Source organism: Nomascus leucogenys, chromosome 5 (assembly GCF_006542625.1).
Source record: "Nomascus leucogenys isolate Asia chromosome 5, Asia_NLE_v1, whole genome shotgun sequence".
Classification (NCBI taxonomy): domain Eukaryota; kingdom Metazoa; phylum Chordata; class Mammalia; order Primates; family Hylobatidae; genus Nomascus; species Nomascus leucogenys.
Window position 1 is genome coordinate 36121258 of NC_044385.1, and position 23071 is coordinate 36144328.

The window sequence follows — 23071 nt, forward strand, 5'->3', positions numbered from 1 at the left end:
CCTGTGGTAAAAAATGCTGGACTTCATATGGGAATGATATTGGAAATTTGAAAACTTTTAATCTTTGTGTAAAACAATTGTGTATTTATAACACAGCTATGTGAAGTTCTGTGTCTTGTATATAAAGAAAAATGTGTCAAAACTGAAAAGCATCCAGAAAGTGGCAACCAAAATCATCAAGAGGCAGGAGTGGCTTAAAAGCTTTATACCCTTCAATGTGGAATGATCCTCAAGGATATCATTAGGAAAGTCTTAGAGTTGGAAGGGGAATTAGCCTTGATCTACTCCAACCTGTTATTTAATGCAGGAATTTATCTTATGATAATCCTGATAAATGGCTGAGCTTCCTCTGTTTGAATACTGGATGATGTATTAAGAGTGCTGATTTTGGCTGGGCACGGTGGCTCATGCCTGTAATGCCAGCACTTTGGGAGGCCAAGGCAGGCAGACCAGCCTGGCCAACGTGATGAAACCCTGTCTCTATTAAAAATACAAAAATTAGCCAAGTGTGGTGGTGCACGCCTGTAATTCCAGCTACTTGGGAGGCTGAGGCAGGAGAATCACTTGAACCTGGGAGGCGGAGGGTGCAATCAACTGAGATCACACTACTGCACTCCAGCCTGGGTGACAGACTGTCTCAAAAAAAAAAAAAGTGCTGATTTTGGGGACATGCTGCTTGGGTTTAAATCCCAGCCCTGCCAACTGGGATCTACTGTGGTCACTCACCTACTAGTTGAGTGACCATGGGCAAATTCTTAACCTCTCTGCAAATTTTTAACCAGCCCTATTTCCTGGCTTAGTGTTGCCAGCATCTGTGTTCCTGACAATACGCAAAGACACAAGGGGTCTAGGCTCTGACCCCATCCCATCTAGCATTGAGAGATGAACTGAGAATCAAGCAAGTGTTTGCATTATACATCTGGTGGAAAAAAAGTATATTCAGCATATAGTAGTTACCTTTAAAAAATGAAATTTTCAGTATAGACCAGAGTGGTGGAAAGCAAGGTTAGGGGAGGCTTCATGGATCAGACAAGTCTGTTAGTTGAAGGAGAGTCTATTGACTCTTCCCAGTTCTGCCTTCTGGAACAACATAAATCAGTTTAATTCCTTCTGTGTGACAATTCTTCACCTTATCAAACGTAAAATATAAAAGGCGTAGTTTGGGTGAGTGTGGATTTTTCCCCTCTTAAAATTCCATAGCTTTAGAGAGTATTTTGTGTATTTTGGCTAAAATTTAGGAAAAACAAAATGAACCACTAATGGGTGATAATTTTGTAGAGCTCTTTAACTTTTTAATCCAAAAAATTGTGTGGACTATAAATTAAAATTCATTTCCATCAACTCATATATGATTACTCAGCAAAATTGGAAATTTGAACTAGATTCCAAACCTTTTGAGTTTTAAAATATTCTAAATAATGTATTATTTTGATTCAGCTTTGAGTGACAGAAATATCCAAAATAAGAATGGCTTAAACAAATAGCAGTATTTTGCTGTCTTCTAAAAGTCTTAGCAGGTGATGTAGACTGTTGTTATGTCTGATGGTGTCAAAAATATGGTTTTCTCTTTCCTGTTGCTCTCCCCTTCTTAAGTCTGGTCTCGAGGTGCAGAATGGTGGCTTTGATAATTCTAGGCTTCAGGATGAAGGAAGGGATGAGGGAGAAGTTGCCAGGGACATTTCTGCTTTATATCTTATTGGCTGGAACATACTTATGTGGCCACATCTATTAATAGTTACAAGAGAGGCTAAGATGCAGGCTGTACGCGGGGTAGCCATGTACTCAGTTGTAATTTGGGAGTTTCATGTATGGGAGAAAGAAAGATACAGAAGATACTGGCGGACAACCAGCAGTGTAATGTAATTAGTATAGCTACTTACTTGAGTAGGCCTTCATTAAATCGTTATTCAACAGATGAATGTTTCTAATTGCTCCTGTCAAAGTAGGTATTGATCTGGATATTTATGTATATACATGATAAATTATGGCAAGATTATTTGTTATTGGTGTTTTTATAATTTTATTTCTCATCTACTCTTTACGAATATGGTATATCTGACAGTCTTCAGGCAGATGTAATACTGTACAAGATTTATTTCAGTTTATTTATTGCTGTCCCCCCACCCCCCAAAACTTGGAGGCGTATTAAAAAATCTCTTCTCATGTGTCTGTGATCAATGTTTCTTGCATATGCTCGGCAAATGTTTTGAGATTGAATAAATGAATGGTAATAAAACTTTGAGGCATCCAAGCCTTTTCTTTTAATTTCTTTTGTTTCGATTTACACAAAGAAAAGTTTATATCTGCAATATACATAGAAGAAATTCTTGACCTTAAATCTGTATTTATTACAAGATTTTCAGGAACATTCATTCAGCTTTCAGGTGGAATGTGGTTAGGTTTGGATTTAATTATGGTTAAGTACCAATTATGGCGTTATTAGGCAAAAAAGGCTAAATCCCCATTGTAGGGATTTCAGTGCTAGTTATTTCACTGAAGCTATCGGGGATTTAAGGAGAGAGACGTATTTGTTAGACCACCCTGGCAAGGTGTTTGGGTCTTATAAAATTCCCAAAGATGAGTAATAAACTACTCAGGTATCAAGAAACCATTTAGCTTATTTTAATTGAATAGAAAGTTCCTAGAAATCAGTAAGGTTTTTCTGGAGTCCTGGAAACATATTTTGAAATGTTAGCAAGTTATATGGCTTGAACTTGATATGTCTCACTTTGTTTGTTTTATATGCTGAGAAAGTAACTTTCAAGCTTCATTAAATTTTTTGACATAATTTACAGTTTGCAAAAGTTATTAAGATAAAAATAATCTCCAGCGACAGAAACTCAGTTCTTCCTAAGTCATCGCATTACATGTTTGGAGTACTCTGACTGAGGGTATTACTGTGTGGCAGTTATGCTGGCTCTGAAGTCAGACAGCCCAGGTCAGAAGTTGTGCCATCACTTACTGTGTGACCTCGGGTGACTTATTTAGCTCCTCTGTGCCTCAGGTTTCTCATCTATACACTGGAGGGTAATAATACTTCATAGAGTTGAGAGAGCAGGGAAGCTAGCACTTAGAATAAAGCTTAGTACATAATAAACAGTAAATGTCATTAATGGTCACTTTTGTCATCATTATTAATGTTTTTCTCAAAACGAGTTAAAATATGACTCCAAGAAATATTTAGGAGATTATATCAGTTGACTTTTTCATTTGTAGCATATATGCTATGTGCTACCAAGTGAAATAGAAGACACAAGTTTGGTGAAGAAAAGGAGGAGAATGCTGAATGTGGTTTTTTTATTTTTGTTTTTCATTTTTTTTAGAGACAGGGTCTCACTCTGTCACCCACTGTATTGCAGTGGCACCATCTTGGGTTACTGCAACCTCCGCCTCCCAGGCTCAAGGGATCCTCCTGCCTCACCCTCCTAAGTAGCTGGGACTGTAGACATGTGCCACCATACCCAGCTAATTTTTTATTTTTAGTAGAGATGGGGTTTTGCCATGTTGCCCAGGCTGGTCTCGAACTCCTGGGCTCAAGTGAACCACCTGCCTCGGCCTCCCAAAGTGCTGGGATTACAGGCATGAGCTGTCATGCCCGGCCCTTGAATTTAGTTTTGAATGTGTTGAACTTGAGTTGTTTGTGGGATATTAATCTTGAAATATGAATTTAAAGGAGGGACAGAGGTCACTGGCATATGGGTGATTATTAAAACTATGGGAGATGAGTGACATAACATAAGGGTCTACCTTGGGCCTAGGTTTGAAACCTGGGGACATTAAACTTCAAAGAACAGGCAGAGGACATAAAGGAAACCATCTGAGAGTAGGAGAAACAGGAGAGAGAAATATCACCAAAAAGAGGTATGGTGTCTGATGAAATAGAGATTATAGTAATCTGAGAACTGAAAAGTATCCATGGCTTGTTAATTAATGGGTATTTTGTGACCATTTGGTATCTATAGAGTGGAGGTGGAAACCAGATAGCTGTGAATTTAGGGATAGTGATAAGGGAGGAAAAGAAGGCAATAAATGTAACTACTCTAACTACTCTTTTGAGAAATTTTAATGAGACAAGTTGGAAACTAGAGGAAGATAAAGGATCAATGGAAAAGTTTTGGAGGGTATATGATTTGGATGGGCTTAAGAGAAATAGCTATTAGAAAAGAAAAAAGGTTGAATATTAGGAGAGTGTAGAAAAGATGGGTTCAAGGCCAAAGTTGATGAGACTGGCTTTGAACAGGAGGAGGGATGTGGATAGAAGTAAGTCTTTAAGATAGAGGAAATTGGGGTTCACCTGTAATCCCTGCACTTTGGGAGGCTGAGGCAGGAGGATCACTTGAGCCTAGGAGTTCAGGACCAGCCTGAGCAACATGGTGAGACCTCATCTCTACAAAGATTTAAAGAAAAATTAGCTGGGGATGCTGGCACATTCTTGTAGTCCAAGCTACTGGGGAGGCTGAGTCAGAAGGATCACTTGAGCCCAGGAGGTTGAGGCTGCAGTGAGCTATGTTCACACCACTGCATTCCAACCTGTATAACAAAACAATACCCTGTCTCAAAATAAATAAATGAAAAGATAGGGAAAGTCACTCCAAATGACTTCCATGTTCTCTAAAGAAATAAAAAGGGTGTTTGTCACTGAAAGGAGGGTTAGATAGATGTTTTGAGGAGAATAGTGAAAGATTAGAATAGAATTGAGGAAAATGGGAGAGGTAGCTGACAAATTTGTTCCCCAACTGAGGGATTTTTCACTTGAACAGTATTTAAAGATATCACTGTTAGTGTGGATGCCATGAATGTGTTATATGAAAAAACGGAATGACTATATTTATCATAGAATATATTGATTTAGCACCTCTGTGTACAAAGCACTGTGCGCATATACTTCCTGAGAGATTCAGATGAGCACTGGTCTTCTTGTCCAAGGAGAGTATGAGCTAATGGCTCAGGTCATGTGATTTGTCACAAACGCAAATGTTTATAAAAGATTAAAAATGGTAAATGACACATGAGTTTTATAAACATACTATAACAGTTTGAAAGAGATAGAGATTCCATCAAGTAGGGGGAAAATAAGAGGACTTTATGAAAAAGGCACAAAAAAGGGCTAGGTGTGAATTCTCTGTTGAAATAGTAATTATTGTGGATTTTTGATTTATTACACTATTTATTCTTCTGTAATACAATGATTGGCATAAAAGAGAAGAAGAGAAACAAAGAGATTAATGAAACAGTGAGTTCTCTCCTGTCCAAACAATGTTCTAAAGTTGATTATGTTTTTAGTAAGAATATAGAATTCAGTAATCATTTTCACAAATATTCCACAAATATGAACATCTCTGTTAGGTGCAAAAGATACAGAGATGACTAAGATACAGTTTCTGTCCTCAAAGAGTGCATACTCTAATAGAAGAAATAGAAGTAAAAAGAACTGTAGTTTTGTACAACAAGAGATATAAAGATGGTATATATGAGTAGAGATGTTTAGGGCACAATGGAAGGAAGCATGAATAAATGATTATGTTGATATGATAGCACATTTTTTTCCTTTTTCTTTTCTTTAGTTGGAGAACATCAATTAACAGGCCATAAAGTGGCAGTTAAAATCTTAAATAGACAGAAGATTCGCAGTTTAGATGTTGTTGGGAAAATAAAACGAGAAATTCAAAATCTAAAACTCTTTCGTCATCCTCATATTATCAAACTGTAAGTATTTTTATATCTAATAATACCAAAGAGACACCTATCTTAAAATGTTTTTTAGGAATTTTATAATAATTGTTAATTGTTAACCTTTTACAAAGATTTTTTTCATGTTCATATTCAGCAAGTGTTAATTCATTTAACCTTTACCAGTCCTTTTTTTTGCATACTCTTGGTTAGAATGAACAGACATTGTTTCTAAATTAGTACTCTTCTCAAGTGATGAATGAAGCCTTAGAAGTTGATTCTTATCCAACTTTAAATGTCATTCAGGGCTTTGACATTTCTAGATTCATTTTTATAATTTTTATCTAGTCAATTTTCACTAACATATCAGGGTATTTTTTTCTTTGGAAAGATAGAAAGTATATGTCAAAGTCTATTTCACATAGTATGTTACTTGTAGGACTGAAAGTAGTACTATAACCATAAAGCTTTTAGGAAGGCAAATGTGTTTTTTTTTCCCTTGGAATAAATTATAAACTTAAAAGCTAGGTAAATATTGAGATAAATAAGACAATTAATTGAAAGATTATTTTAAAATTGACTAGACCCTAGAAAATTTAAATATTCATTGTGCAATAATGTGTTTCTTTCAATCATTTAAAGTTGCAGTTTAATATTTGTTGGGAAAATGTAACGTGCTAGACACTGAAAATTGTCTTATTTATCTTTAAGCTTGGATACAGTTTTATAAAATAAGTATTGCTCTTACTTATTGAGTACCTAATAGTGGTCAGGAACTATACCAAGCATTTTTTTTTGTCAAGGTTCTGCTGAATGTGTGAAGCATTTTACATTTTTAATTTAATATTATCTTCATGATCAGTGTCTAAAGTAGGCTTACTTTATAGACAAGGAAACTGCATTATCTAAAAAGTAATAGCAGCTTATCCAAGGCCACACAGCTAGTAAGTCACAGAGCTGGTAGTTGAGGTCAAACCAGATTCCAAAGGCCATGCTGTTAATGCTCCAGCACTCCAGTTTTTCTTAAAACTGAGAGGTATATAAATTCCTTTTAAAGAAAAAATAAAGTTATAGATCCCTCATTTTGACTTAATTATTTTTAATATACCATTACTTAAGAAACAAAGCCCTACGTATAAACTTTATATGCATATAGTTCGAATACAACTATGAAGCCAAAAGAAATTCACAATTTAAATACAAAAAAACAATGGAATCAATGGAATTCAAAGCAGTATCAATAGTATAATGTGACAAATAATAGTGTTTTATAACAACCAAATCATTGTTAGAGAGTTTAATAGTGGAAACAGTAGGAGGAGATCAAATACTAAATTTATATTGTGAGTCAAATAAGATTAGTACAGAGAAAGCGTGTTCATATAAATATACTATTAAAAAAGCAGTATTAATAACTCTGAGATGTATTTTGCTAGTTCATTAAAATCAGGCATTATATTTAGGCTGACCTTGGTCAGTGAGCAGTCTTTGAATGTCAGCATTAATGGGAACAACTTGATAACCCTGTGGAGTTATGTTGTTTACTTGATGAAAAGAGTAGCATACAAGTGTGGTAAGCAGAGTAATACCCGCCCCCCCATGTCTATTTCCTAATTCCCAGAATTTGTGAATATGTTAGGTTGCATGCCCAGGAGGTTGAGGCTGCTAACCAGCTGACCTTAAACTCGGGAGATTATCCTGAATCATGTAGGTGGGCCAAATATTAACACAGTGGTTCTTAAAAGTAGAGGAGAAGAGTAGAAGAAAAGAGTCAGAGAAAAAGGTCTGAACATGGAAACAACATCAGAATGATAAAATGTGAGAAGGACTCAACTGGCCGTTGCTGCCTTTGAAGATGGAGAAAAGGGAGCATGAGTCAATGAATGCAGGCAGTCTCTACAAGCTGGGAAATACAAAGAAATTCTGCCCCAGAGCCTTCAGAAGGCAACACAGCTCTGCTGACACCTTGATTTTAGCCCACTGAGACATATGTCAAGCTTTTAGGATAAAGAACTGTAAGATAATACATTTGTGTTGTTTTAAGCCACTGAGTTTGAAGTACGGCAGCAATGGGAAACTAATACAGCATCATTCTTGAAATCCTTAAATAAATGGCTGGTCCAATTATTGTTGAGATTTGGAACATTCATTTAGTCTTTACTGCTGTACTTATTGTTAGTGAACTATGGCTAATCGGTATTTTTAATGAAGGAACCCATGCAGTGCATCTTACTGGCAGCAAGAGTATACCACTGACTGTTCAGAGCAGGCTTTTATGGGATTGGTGTGGATGACCGGTGACGACTGAGTTCTCACATCACTGCTAGGAAAACTTCATTCTTAAGAGTAAGCTTCAATGTCATATGATCTTCACTTGAAGTTCACTTAGTCATAAACATAAACAAAAAAATGAGGTCCCTGAAATTGCATGGCAGTATTTGATTATAAGGTTATCATCTAGGACCTATGTATTAGATGGTCCAGAGTATGTATATAGAGGTTTTTAAAAGATTATCATAAGAATTAAAATTCCACCCATGAGCTTGGTGATTCACCTCTCCTATCCTTTGTTTCTTTAACTTTAAAATGGGACACCTCATTTGAGGATTAAATGTGTTGGCACTGGTATAATGCCTAGTGTTTGATGAGCATTGGCCCAGAGCAGGAATTAGCAACTTATAAACTAATTCCAGTCCTCTTTCATTATTCCAAATGATTTTCACTTAACTGAAACAGTTAGTCTCTGACTTCAACTCTGTATTATTAATGACTTTGTTCTAGTTACTGGGTAAAATCTAAGCTAAATCTCTTTGCTCTTCCCCACTGAGTGTCCACTTCCTATGAGAAGAGAAAGCTTAAATGGCCAGACTAAAAGTGTCATATGCTAGAATGAAAGTGGAGAAGGGAAAGATCTTTCCATATTTGCCTTATACCTTGACCTCATCACTTTTACAATGCCAACCCTGAAAGACTTTGAGGAAATTTTACCCATTTGGGTATGAGTCCTACTATCTGTACAGTTCCCAGTTCCTAAAAACACAAATCAGATTTTATCAATAAGCAGTTGCAATTGTCATAATTGTCATGAGGATTCTAAGGCTTCTTTTCCTTTTTTTTTTTATTTTATTTTTAACAGGGCCTAGCTCTGTTGCCCAGGCTGGAGTGCAGTGGTGCAATCTTGGCTCACTGCAACCTTCGCCTCCCGGATTCAAATGATTCTCGTGCCTCAGCCTTCTAAGTAGCTGAGACTATAGGCGTGTGCCACCACACCCTGCTAATTTTGTATTTTTTGTAGAGACAGGCTTTCCGCCATTTTGCCAGGCTGGTCGCGACCTCCTAAGCTCAAAACCATCAACCTGTCGCAGCCTCCCAAAGTGCTGAGATTACAGGCTTGAGCCACTGCACCCAGGCCCGAAGACTTATTTTTGATGTCATATTTATCAGTGTTTTCTTGCCTCCATTTCTATATTTACTTTCAATCATTTTATTTTTGTTTGACTCTCATTCTGATATAGGATTATTTAATTATTTGCTATTTTCTGAAGGAATTATAGAAGATTGTCAGAGTTGGTCAGAAAGTAATTGGCAGAGGTGAATTTGCGGTTTAAAACTTTTGGCTTCCAGCCTTGAGATTAATTCATTCAGCTACATTGCCTCTTTAATTGTAGATCTGATCTTAAAACAAAAACCAAACAAACAAACAAAAAACACTCGTGTATTTTTGCTACGGAACAAGCTTATTGACATTGTCTCTAACAGTGTTAGTGATTTAAACAGAGAGAGCAACCTTATCCTTTCAGTGGTTTTCTTTTGTGTAGCCTTGGACTAACTGTCAGGAATAGTTTCCTTATTGCAAAAATGGGACTCTAGAATTAGCAAGAAAGTTTGAGCACTGAATGCCAAGAATGGAGGATATTTATTGCATGATTTCTTTATTAACCCAAATTGAAAAAAAATTACAAATGAATAACCTAAAACCCACTGGTAGAAAATTAAAAGGCACAAATAGGATTTAAAGAGAAATCCAAACGTTCCCATGAAGTAGAATTTGTTGAATTTATTTTTGTCTTTGTTTTTCTTTCCTCCATAGTTCTTAATGCAACTTGATTTTACTTGGTCAAAAGATGCTTGTTAGTCTGGTAGAGATGATCTTGTCTAATTCTTTTTTTTTTTTTTTTTTTGAGACAGAGTCTCGCTCTGTTGCCCAGGCTGGAGTGCAGTAGCATGATCTCGGCTCACTGCAATCTCTGCCTCCTGTGTTCAAGCGATTCTCCTGCCTCAGCCTCCTGAGTAGCTGGGACTACAGGCACACACCACCACACCCAGCTAATTTTTGTATTTTTAGTAGAAATGGGGTTTCACCATGTTGATCAGGATGGCCTTGATCTCTTGACTTCGTGATCTGCCCACCCTGGCCTCCCAAAGTGCTGGGATTACGGACATGAGCCACCATGCCCGGCCTAATTCTTTTTAGTCTGTCTTATTTAACCTGTGGCCTCCTTTTTAACATCATTAACTGCCAGCACCACCTTGAAATGTTGTCTCTAGGTTTCCATGACACCTCAGGTTTCTGTTTTCTTTTTTTCATTCTTGTTTATTCTGAAAACTTTCTTTCATGGGCCCCTCTTTATCTTCCTGGCTGTTAAGTATTGATGCAGTCAAGTACACTGAGCTAGTGTAATTTTGTTAGTGAACCCTCTTTTGATGATTTCATCTACTACCATGGTGCCATTTGCCATCTCTATGCTGAAGATTTCCAGATCTTTATGATTTCTGGCCCTTTTGTTTCTCCAGATTTCTGAGCACATTTATCAAATTGTTTATCGGATGTTCACATTCTAAAGTCACAGAGTCACCTGAAGCTAAACTTTTCTCTCTCTTCCAAATTTACTTCTCTATTTTTGAGGGGGTGGGAGAGTGGAGGGAGGTAAATGAAAATACCATTCATGCTGTTTCCCAAGCCCCAAACTTGGGCAAAATCTTTAATTTCTTCTTTTCCCTCATTTCTTACATACAATAAATCATTAAGGTCTGCACTTCTTTTTCCTAAGTGTCCTCTGAATTTATCCATTTTTTTTTGCTCTGTCAGGTTACCGTCTTGCTTGTTGTACTTCAGCTGTTTCCTCTGCTTGGAATACTTTATCCACATCTCCCTTTCCCTAGGCTGCCAATTCCAACTTGTCTTTTAAGTGCAATTATATTTGACCCTTGAACGGTATGGGTTTGAACCACACTGGTCTACTTATGCTTGGGTTTTATGCCGCCTTTGCTACCCTGAGACAGCAAGACCAACCCCTCCTCTTCCTCTTCCTCCTCAGTCTACTCAATATGAAGATGACAAGGATAAAGGGCTTGATGGTGATCCATTTCCACTTAATGAGTAGTTGGTATATTTTCTCTTCCTTATGATTTTCCTAATAACATTTTCTTGTCTCTAGCTTACTTTGCTGTAAGAATACAGTAAATAATACATTTAACATGCAAAATGTGTGTTAATTATTTCTGTTCTCTGTAAGGCTTCTGCTCAACAGTAGGCTATTAGTAGTTAAGTTTAGAGGTAGTCAAAAGTTAAACATGGATTTTTGACTGCACAGAGGTTGACACTCTAACCCCCACATTGTCTGAGAATCAACTGTACCCCTGAAAACCTACTTTACTCACTAAGACTAGGTTAGGCTGTAACTCTAACTCCTCTTTGCTCCCAAAGCACTCAATATTCACCTTTTCCAAAGCCCTTAAATTGTGTTGTAATTGCATATTTTCTTATTGGTATTTCCCACAAGACTGAAGTACTTAGGAGCAGGAATTATGGCTTTTTTTATTCAAAAAAATTTTTTTATTATACTTTAAGTTCTAGGGTACATGTGCACAACGTGCAGGTTTGTTACATATGTATCCATGTGCCATGTTGGTGTGCCGCATCCATTAACTCGTCATTTACATTTGGTATATCTCCTAAAGCTATCCGTTAACTCGTCATTACATTAGGTATATCTCCTAATGCTATCCCTCCCCGCTCCCGCCACCCCACGACAGGCCCCAGTGTGTGATGTTCCCCTTCCTGTGTCCAAGTGTTCTCATTGTTCAATTCCCACCTATGAGTGAGAACATGCAGTGTTTGGTTTTCTGTCCTTGCGGTAGTTTGCTGAGAATGATGGTTTCCAGCTTCATCCATGTCCCTACAAAGGACATGAACTCCTTTTTTATGGCTGCATAGTATTCCATGGTGTATATGTGCCACATTTTCTTAATCCAGTCTATCACTGATGGACATTTGGGTTGGTTCCAAGTCTTTGCTATTGTGAATAGTGCCACAATAAACATACATGTGCATGTGTCTTTATAGCAGCATGATTTATAATCCTTTGGGTATATACCCAGTAATGGGATGGCTGGGTCAAATGGTATTTCTAGTTCTAGATCCTTGAGGAATCACCACACTGTGTTCCACAGTGGTTGAACTAGTTTACAGTCCCACCAACAGTGTAAAAGTGTTCCTATTTCTCCACATCCTCTCCAGCACCTGTTGTTTCCTGACTTTTTAATGATGGCCATTCTAACTGGTGTGAGATGGTATCTCATTGTGGTTTTGATTCGCATTTCTCTGATGGCGAGTGATGATGAGCATTTTTTCATGTGTCTTTTGGCTGCATAAATGTCTTCTTTTGAGAAGTGTCTGTTCATATCCTTCACCCACTTTTTGATGGGGTTGTTTGATTTTTTTTTGTACATTTTTTAAGTTCTTTGTAGATTCTGGATATTAGCCCTTTGTCAGATAGGTAGATTGCAAAAATTTTCTCCCATTCTGTAGGTTGCCTGTTCACTCTGATGGTAGTTTCTTTTGCTGTGCAGAAGCTCTTTAGTTTAATTAGACCCCATTTGTCGATTTTGGCTTTTGTTGCCATTGCTTTTGGTGTTTTAGACATGAAGACCTTGCCCATGCCTGTGTCCTGAATGGTATTGCCTAGGTTTTCTTCTAGGGTTTTTATGGTTTTAGGTCTAACATTTAAGTCTTTAATCCATCTTGAATTAATTTTTGTATAAGGTGTAAGGAAGGGATCCAGGTTCAGCTTTCTACATATGGCTAGCCAGTTTTCCCAGCACTATTTATTAAATAGGGAATCCTTTCCCCATTTCTTGTTTCTGTCAGGTTTGTCAAAGATCAGATGGTTGTAGATGTGTAGTATTATTTCTGAGGCCTCTGCTCTGTTCCATTGGTCTATATCTCTGTTTTGGTACCAGTACCACGCTGTTTTGGTTACTGTAGCCTTGTAGTATAGTTTGAAGTCAGGTAGCGTGATGCCTCCAGCTTTGTTCTTTTGGCTTAGGCTTGTCTTGGCAATGCAGGCTCTTTTTTGGTTCCATATGACCTTTAAAGTTGTTTTTTCCGATTCTGTGAAGAAAGTTATTGGTAGTTTGATGGGGATGGCATTCAATCTATAATTACCTTGGGCAGTATGGCCATTTTCACGATATTGATTCTTCCTATCCATGGGCATGGAATGTTCTTCCATTTGTTTGTGTCCTCTTTTATTTCGTTTAGCAGTGATTTGTAGTTCTCCTTGAAGAGGTCCTTCACATCCCTTGTAAGTTGGATTCCTAGGTATTTTATTCTCTTTGAAGCAATTGTGAATGGGATTTTTATTGAGCACCTACTATGGGTTGGGTGCTGTTCTAGGCATAGGGTATATAATCATGAAAGACAGAGTCTCTTTCTTGTGTTTTTTATGTTCTGGGCAGTAAGTAAACAAATTAACAAGATCATTTTAGGCAAAGATAAGTGCGATGAGAATGAAACATGGTGCTGTCACAGAGTGTGACTAGGAAAGAAGAAGTGCTAATTTAGATTAGGTATGAGGAAGCCTCACTAAGAAGATAGGTTTGACCTAAGACCTAAAGGATGATAAAGATCTGGACATGTGAAAATCTGGGGACAGAGTGTTTTCAAAGCAAGGGGAAGAGCAACGTCAAAGAGGTGAAGCAAACTTCAAGTGTTGTAGGCAAAGGAAGATTATGTACTCTCAGGAGTGGAGTGGGGAGAAGAGAAGTAGTTCAGGAATTCTAAGAGTAGATGGGGACCAGATAACAAAGGGATTTGAAGGCCTTGCTAAGAAATTTGATTGTGTTCTAAATAGGAACTTTTGGAGAGTTGGAGAAGTAACATGATATGAATATAGTGTAGAATGGGTATGGTGGCAGAAGTAGAAGCAGACAGACCAGTTGGGAAGCTATTGCTATAGTCTACCTGGGAGATTATGGTGGCTTTAACCAAAGTGATAATCTAGATTAGTGTTGGCTAATACAGTAGCCACTGGCCACATGTGGCTGTGTAAATTTAAATTAATTAAAATGAAAAATTTAGTTGTCTGGTCACATTAGCCACATTTCAAGTACTTAATAGCCGCATATGTTTAGTGACCACTGTGTTGGACAGAGCAGATAAAAAACATTTCTATCATTGTAGGAAGTTCTGTTCAACAGTCCTGATCTAGATGGAGAGAAATGGATGGATTTGATATGTATTTTGGAGGGAGGACTAATGAATTACTGATGGGTTAGATAAGGAGGAGAAAGAAAGGATTTTTTTTTTTTCTTAAGCAACTGGGATTTTGGGTTTTGGCTTGAGCAAGTAGGTAGTCATAGTGGTGTCATCTTCTGAGATGGAAAGAATGGAAAAGAAACATTAGAGAGATGTGAACATTAAGGATACTGTTTTGGCCATGATAAGCTAAGAATCCATTAGACATGTAAATGGAGATATCATCTATCATCTTTATCTCTCCTGCAACTAGCACAGTAGTAGGTATTCAATAATTACTTGTAGCTCCATAAAGAGGTGACGTTTGAACAAGGTCCTGATGGCTCTAGGAGCCCAAGCAAGAAAAAACAATGAAAGTATAAGGAATATGGTGTATTGGGAACAAACAATCTGATTTGTCTTGTGCACAGAGTATGTATAGGGAAGTGGAAAAATAAAGCCAGAAAGGCAGGTTGTTGGTTGATCCACTCATTCAACAGATGAGACCATTTAGGCACTAGGGATACAGCAACAGACAAAAAGGCAACAACAACAAAATCCTTGCTATTATAGAGATTGTATTAGTGTGTGGTGAAGGGGTGGTGGGGAAATAGACAATAAATCCCATATTATATGTTAGACAGTGAAGAGGTGAGGGGATATGCCATGTAGACATCTGGTGGGGGGATGTTACACATAGAGGGAAGAGCAAATACAAAGGAAAGTAGAAATTCCTGCAGGTCAGAGATCAAGGGAGCAGAATGATCTAGGAGGATTGGAGTAAGAGATGAGGTCAGAGACATAAAGGGCATTATAGGCCATTGTCAGGGCTTTGGCTTTTACTCTTGTGTAAGATGGGAAGCCATTGGAAGGCTTTGATTAGAGGTATGATGTGATCTGACTTACGTTTAGACTGTAGGTGAGCAAGAGTTGAAGCAGGGAAACCAATTAGGAGTCAATTGCAGTGATCTGTAAAAGATGATGTTGGCTTGGAATAGAGCATAGTGTAGTAGTGTTTAGAATTAAGCATGTTTTGTATGTACTTTCAAGATAGAGTCAACAGCATTTGCTAACAGATAAAATGTGAGTTGTGAGAGGAAAGAAGTTAAGGATGACTCCAAGGCATCTGGCCTCGGCGAAAAAACAAGGATGGAGTTGCCAGTAACTGAAGTGGAGAAGATTGTAGGAGGAACAGGTTTGAGGTGGGATGTTAGGGGGGTGGTTTCAACAATTTAATTTTGGTTTTATGAAGTTGAAATGCTTATTAGGCATCCAAGTAGAGATGTAAGTAGGCTGTTGAATAAGTGAATCTGGAGTTCAGGGGAGAGGTGTAAGCTAGAGAGATAAATTTGGAAGCCATCAGCAGACAGACTGTATTTAAGATATTTAAAGCCCTAAGACTGGATGAAATCACCAAGATAAACAAGAAGTCCAAGGACTGGGCTCTAGAACACTATGATGCTAACATGTCTGAAAAATGAGGAGGAACCAGTAAAAGAGAATGAAAATGATCAGTGAGGTGGGAGGAAAATTAGGGGAATCAGGTATCTTGAAGCGAAGAGAAGAAAGTGTTTCAGAAAAGATCACCAACTGTCCTTTTTACTGGTGAATATTGAGTAAGATGATAACAGAATTGACTGTTAGGTTTGGCAACGTGGAGGTTGCTGTTGTCTTTGAAAAGAACCAATTTATTGGAATGATGAGGGCAAAAACCTGATGTAAAGGGTTTAAGAGGGAATATGAGATAAAAAAGGGGAGATAGTAACTATAGGCAGGAGAGGAGAGACATAGGACTGGTAACCAGAAGGGAATGTGGAGTCTGAACAAGGTTAGCTTTTTAAAATCGGAGATATTATAGAATGTTGGTATGCCAAAAGGAGTGATTCAGTCAAGAGGAAGGAATTGATACAGAAGAAAGAGGGGCTAATTATAGAAGCCAAGTCCCTTCATAGGTGTGGGAGATAATCCAGTGCATGATTGGAGGAGTTAGTCTTTGAAAGTATATGACCATGGAGTGGTTGGCTGTGTGTGGTGGAAGAAAAGATAATTAGAAATGAGGCGCTCAAAGAACTTAAAGGCCATATGTTAAGATATTTTAAGCCTTAAGACTGGATGCGGTTACCAAAGATATGAGTACAGATAAACAAGAAGTCCAAGGACTGAGCTCTAGAGCACTATGATGTTAACATGTCTGTTTATATCACAGATTATCTGTAAAGATATCACTTACACCTAAAACAGTGATAGTAGTAGCAATGGGGAAAAAGACATTAATTCAGAATGAGAAGGAGTTAGTAAGAAGATTGATTGATGACTATAATGTGAAAAGGTATTAGGAGGTATTATCTGATGGCCTGCACTTCAAAGACAATGAGATTTTTGAGGGAGGAAGTTTTGGGTAAGAATTTCTTTTAGATCAGAGTTCATTCATTACTAGACTATGCAAATTTGCCAGCATTTAAAATTTCATTAAATTAATGTGAATTAATGCATCTAGGCTTTGATCAACAGTGGCTTCCAATGTATCAGAAAAAGAGATACATTATATGCCTTTGGCTAGAGGTACACTACACTACCTAGTCTTTCAAATGAAAACAAAAATTGCAAAAATGAAACAAATCTGATCACGTATCTAGATTTAAGACTGGGTTAGAAATTGTGCATTATGCCGCTATAAAGGATGGAACAACAAAATTCATACTGTGGAATCCTCTTTAACACAAACTAACTGGTTTCTTCAACAAAAGAATGCAAGAAAAAAAACAACAGAGATGGAGGAGCAACCTATAAATTAGAAGAGACATAAGAGACAAATGAACCAATTACAATATATTGGTTGTGTTTGTATCAATAAATCTTCTGAGTGGATATTTGATGACATTCATGGTTTTTTAAATTTATGCATGATAACAGTATTTTGCATATTGTGCATACACACATATATTTTTAAGTTATCCTTTAGAGATATGTACAGATTTATTTACAAAGGAAGTGAAATCCAAATTCAATGTGAAATGATGACTGAAAACATATACTTTTACAAAGTTAATAAGCAAGACATTAATTACCTTAGACTCTAGAATGTTATAGAAAGTTTGACTTATTCTATATGTCCATACATAAATAAGACAAGCACTGTCAACTCAATAAACATGGGCAAAAGACACAGCATTTTCTATGAAGAAATGTATATGGTGTTTTGCAACTGTTGGAGAATATATAAATCCACCAGTTTTCTAAAGATTTTAGCATTGCCAAACTTTCTTTGGAGAACTGTCTTTGGCATTATCTTTTCAATTGGAACATACACAATAACTATGACTCAACGGTTACATTCATCAGTGTATATCAAGGAGAAAATCTTGCCATGTAGAAGAATGTTCATATTAGTCCATTTTTACATTACTATAAAGGAATACTGAAGGCTGGGTAATTTATAAAGAAAAGAGGTTTAATTGGCCCACAGTTCTGCAGGCTGTACAGGAAACATGGTGCTGGCTTTTACTTCTAGTAAGGGTCTCAGGATGCTTACAGTCATGACAGAAGGCAACTGGGAGCCAGGTTGTCACATGGTGAGAGGGGGAGCAAGAGAGGAAGGAGGAGGAGCCAGGCTCCTTTAAACAACCAGCTGTCTCATGAACTGAGCAAGAATTCACTTATTACTGAGGCAATGGTGCTAAACCATTCATGAGGGATGGATCTACCCCCATGATCCAATCACCTCCCACCAATGTGATTGGGAATCACATTTCAACATGAGATTTGGAGGGGATGAACATACAAACCGTATTAATGTTCACAGCAGCAAATAATAGCAACATTGTAGAAACAACCTAAATACTCTTTTTTTTTTTTTTTTTTGAGACGGAGTTTCACTCTTGTTGCCCAGGCTGGAGTGCAATGGCGCAATCTCAGCTCACCGCAACCTCCGCCTCCCAGGTTCTAGCGATTCTCCTGCCTCAGCCTCCCTAGTAGCTGGGATTACAGGCATGTGCCACCACGCCTGGCTAATTTTTTATTTTTAGTAGAGACGGGGTTTCTCCATGTTGGTCAGGCTGGTCTCAAACTCCTGACCTCAGGTGATTTGCCTGTCTCGGCCTCCCAAAGTGCTGGGATTACAGGCATGTACCACCACGCCTGGCCAAAACTCTTTAGTGGTAGAGTAGATGAGTAAATACAATAGGATATTATAACAATGGTCAAGTCAAATAACTATAGCAAACACTACAATAGGAATGAATCTCAATAAAATAACTACTAGAATATTACGTAGAGCGTGATACCTAGTTTTTAAAGCAAAGAACAGTTTAACATATATATGAATTTGAATTATTCATATATATGAAATATACATATGTAGAGAGAGGGGATATACACACATGCATATGTACATATATAAACTGTATAAAAGAGATGGAAAGGAAAGGATAAACAGGGTGTTCAAGATGACAGCTGCATTGGGTGAGAAGCAATGGGATGGGGAAGGCGGATCCCTGTATTAATTAGTTGGAAGCTGTTGTCAAGGTCTTGGCCTTTTGTCTTAGGGATGGGTTTGTAGGTATTACATTAATAAAAATAGTAATTAAATTAAAGGTCATTCATGGACTGCTGAAGACAAGTGTCATCAACTAAGCATGATTGCTACATTTCTATGTAACTGAGTTCTAACTAAAGAAAAATCTTATGTGTATATAGCTACATAAATAATACTCTAAAATCTCAATAGATTTGACCTCCAAAAAGGTGTACTCATGAATGTTGATTTTCGGCTAACTTTGGAAAGATTTCTATTTTTTAAATTTTTATATACTATTTTATGTGGCTATTTCCTAAAAATGCATATAACTTGGTCAACTGGAAAATGCTTAGGATTTTTCTGGATTATTAATTTTATTTTTACCAATTAGAACTGCTATTTCTGAAAAATTTTTTAAATACATTAATTTCTCTGCTGTACTAAGAAAATAATACTGACAAGTATGAGTGATTCATGATTGAATTTTTTGTAATGCTTCAATATACTTGTATTTTAGAGAGCACAAGAGATTTGACTTACTCAGGCCAGGCTTAGAGTGTAATCCTGGAATTTGCTTTTTCCACTAAATCCTTAATGTAAAACTGTCTTTTTAAGACTTCTTCCTTCTGAAATTTGTTTCCCTTTGTCCCCCACCCCATTGTGGTTAGGGGTGGGGGACAAAGGGAAATTTTATTGGTTGAAGTTTTGCTGTAATTTTGCTATGACTTTTCAGTTTCAGATTACTCTGGTTTTGGCTCTAAGCACTCACATTATTTAAAAGTGCTAATTTATACATTTACTTAAATACCTACTTTGTTATAGGCACTTTACTAAATACGTATTCATTAATCAAATTATTGTAATAATAAAAACATGTAATTACAAACTGAGGTGCGTGGTCTGAAGCTCAGGAAAACGCATCTGTGAGTGCAAAAAGCCACCTCACCTGGACTTAGGAAGTGACTTTTAAGCTGAGATCTAAAGGATGATTAGGGCTCAGGTCATAGAATAGGATTCAGGTCAGTGAAAACAGCTTATACAAAGGAGCTGTAGCAGGAGGAGGTACAGCATGACTAACACTGAAAAATGTAGTATGACTCAGTGTCGTGACTCAAAGGTGAGACCAAACAACACAGATGGCAAGGGCCTGATTTATTCAGGACCTAAAAGCAATGGGAAACCTTTGAAGATTCTAAATTGAGAGGCTACTGGAGATCATATTTGTGTTTGAAGAGAATCTATATTTAATGTCTGTCTTTCTGGCTAAACTGTAAGCTCCACGAGTAGAGGCACCAACTTTTGATCTCACCAAGTACAATACAAGTAGGTACTCAATAAATGTTGTGTCACCATTTAATAGCTTAGTGCCTGGCAGATAGTAAGTGCTTAGTAATGTTATGGTTTTCATTGCTCTAGACTGGCCTTTAGTGTGAGGCAGTGGCTGCTAAGGATTTAGAGGTTTCATTAAATAATTAATGCCAAGAATATCTGTTGAAGACCTGTGATATACTCAGAAATGGCAGCTAAATTTATTTATTAGAATGTCATCACTTCTTTTCTTTTGTGCCCCATCTAGGATGTACAGAGCACAAAAGTGATTGAAAATTGTTACTAAATCAGACCCAACCTACATTGAGGTGCTACAGCAGATGCACCTGCCCTACAGTATTCAGTTTATGTGATCACTTTGGTGCTTGTAAAGATAGCTTTTATAAAACTATTTCTTCTAGAGTTCTCAGTATAATTACCTTTCCAAAGTTCATTTGAAATAGTCTCAATTTTTCTTCAGTCATATTCATTTATTTTATATAAATTAGGATACCTTGCCATGTTTCTTCCCAAAGACTAATGATTGCTATTCAGAATATTTATTCTGGCCGGGCTCAGTGTCTCATGCCTGTCATCCCAGCATTTTGGGAGGCCAAGGCGGGCAGATCACTTGAGTTCAGGAGTTCGAGACCAGCTGGCCAACATGGTGAAACCCCCTCTCTACTAAAAATACAAAAATTAGCCGGGCATGGTGGTGCACGCCTGTAATCCCAGCTACTCGGGAGGTTGAGGCAGGAGAATTTCTTGAACCCAGGAGGTGGGGTGTGCAGTGAGCCGAGAGCATGGCCACTGCACTCCAGCCTGGGTGGCAGATCAAGGCTCTGTCTCAAACAAAAGAAAAAAAAAATAACGAATTTTAACGTCTCCAAAACTTGGTTTGGTAAAATTGTGTACGGGGGTGTAAGTTGTAGTTTTGGGGAAAAATTTATTTGATCAAATAAAGCTAATTTTTTTTTTCTTAGTTTTTAATGTGCCCAGCTTTGGATGCCTAGAAACACAGACACACACACACACACACACACACACACACACTTAATTTTTCATGATGGGAATTGTTTAACATTTACAAAAGTAAAGCGGTGAAACTCCATGCATGTCTTTTTTTTTTACTTATTATACTTTAGGTTTTAGGGTACATGTGCACAATGTGCAGGTTTGTTACATATGTATCCATGTGCCATGTTGATTTCCTGCACCATTAACTCGTCATTTAGCATTAGGCATATCTCCTAATGCTGTCCCTCCCCCTCCCCCCACCCCACAACAGTCCCTGGAAGTGATGTTCCCCTTCCTGTGTCCATGAGTTCTCATTGTTCAATTCCCACCTATGAGTGAGAACATGCGGTGTTTGGTTTTTTGTCCTTGCGATAGTTTACTGAGAATGATGTTTTCCAGTTTCATCCATGTCCCTACAAAGGACACGAACTCATCATTTTTTATGGCTGCATAGTATTCCATGGTGTATATGTGCCACATTTTCTTAATCCAGTCTATCGTTGTTGGACATTTGGGTTGGTTCCAAGTCTTTGCTACTGTGAATAGTGCCACAATAAACATACGTGTGCATGTGTCTTTATAGCAGCATGATTTATAGTCCTTTGGGTATATACCCAGTAATGGGATGGCTGAGTCAAATGGTATTTCTAGTTCTAGATCCCTGAGGAATCGCCACACTGACTCCACAATGGTTGAACTGGTTTACAGTCCCACCAACAGTGTAAAAGTGTTCCTATTTCTCCACATCCTCTCCAGCACCTGTTGTTTCCTGCCTTTTTAATGATGGCCATCCTAACTGGTGTGAGATGGTATCTCACTGTGGTTTTGATTTGCATTTCTCTGATGGCCAGTGATGATGAGCATTTTTTCATGTGTTTTTTGGCTGCATAAATGTCTTCTTTTGAGAAGTGTCTGTTCATGTCCTTTGCTCACTTTTTGATGGGGTTGTTTGTTTTTTTCTTGTAAATTTGTTTGAGTTCATTGTAGATTCTGGATATTAGCCCTTTGTCAGATGAGTAGGTTGCAAAAATTTTCTCCCATTCTGTAGGTTGCCTGTTCACTCTGATGGTAGTTTCTTTTGCTGTGCATAAGCTCTTTAGTTTAATTAGATCCCATTTGTCAATTTTGGCTTTTGTTGCCATTGCTTTTGGTGTTTTAGACATGAAGTCCTTGCCCACGCCTATGTCCTGAATGGTATTGCCTAGGTTTTCTTGTAGGATTTTAATGGTTTTAGGTATAACATTAAGTCTTTAATCCATCTTGAATTAATTTTTGTATAAGGTTAAGGAAGGGATCCAGTTCAGCTTTCTACATATGGCTAGCCAGTTTTCCCAGCACCATTTATTAAATAGGGAATCCTTTCCCCATTTCTTGTTTTTGTCAGGTTTGTCAAAGATCAGATAGTTGTAGATATGCGGCATCATTTCTGAGGGCTCTGTTCTGTTCCATTGATCTATGTCTCTGTTGTGGTACCAGTACCATGCTGTTTTGGTTACTGTAGCCTTGTAGTATAGTTTGAAGTCAGGTAGCGTGATGCCTCCAGCTTTGTTCTTTTGGCTTAGGATTGACTTGGCGATGCGGGCTCTTTTTTGGTTCCATATGAACTTTAAAGTAATTTTTTCCAATTCTGTGAAGAAAGTCATTGGTAGCTTGATGGGGATGGCATTGAATCTATAAATTACCTTGGGCAGTATGGCCATTTTCACGATATTGATTCTTCCAACCCATGAGCATGCAATGTTCTTCCATTTGTTTGTATCCTCTTTTATTTCATTGAGCAGTGGTTTGTAGTTCTCCTTGAAGAGGTCCTTCACATCCCTTGTAAGTTGGATTCCTAGGTATTTTATTCTCTTTGAAGCAATTGTGAATGGGAGTTCACTCATGATTTGGCTCTCTGTTTGTCTGTGATTGGTGTACAAGAATGCTTGTGATTTTTGTACATTGATTTTGTATCCTGAGACTTTGCTGAAATTGCTAATCAGCTTAAGGAGATTTTGGGCTGAGACAATGGGGTTTTCTAGATATACAATCATGTCATCTGA

At 37.6% G+C, this 23071-nt stretch overlaps 1 protein-coding gene across 2 annotated transcripts in view; it reads left to right on the plus strand.

Moving 5' to 3' along the window:
* The window catches only part of PRKAA2 (protein kinase AMP-activated catalytic subunit alpha 2), a 69379-nt gene that overhangs the window by 23766 nt on the left and 22542 nt on the right, over positions 1 to 23071 (plus strand). Inside the window, exon 2 of one of the 2 annotated variants that reach the window (XM_003265133.3) lies at positions 5565 to 5706. In XM_003265133.3, the coding sequence (XP_003265181.1) occupies positions 5565 to 5706 (142 nt within the window). Of the gene's footprint in view, positions 1 to 5564; positions 5707 to 10488; positions 11058 to 23071 lie in introns of those variants that run through there. The other variant, XM_030812902.1, reaches the window with a different exon arrangement.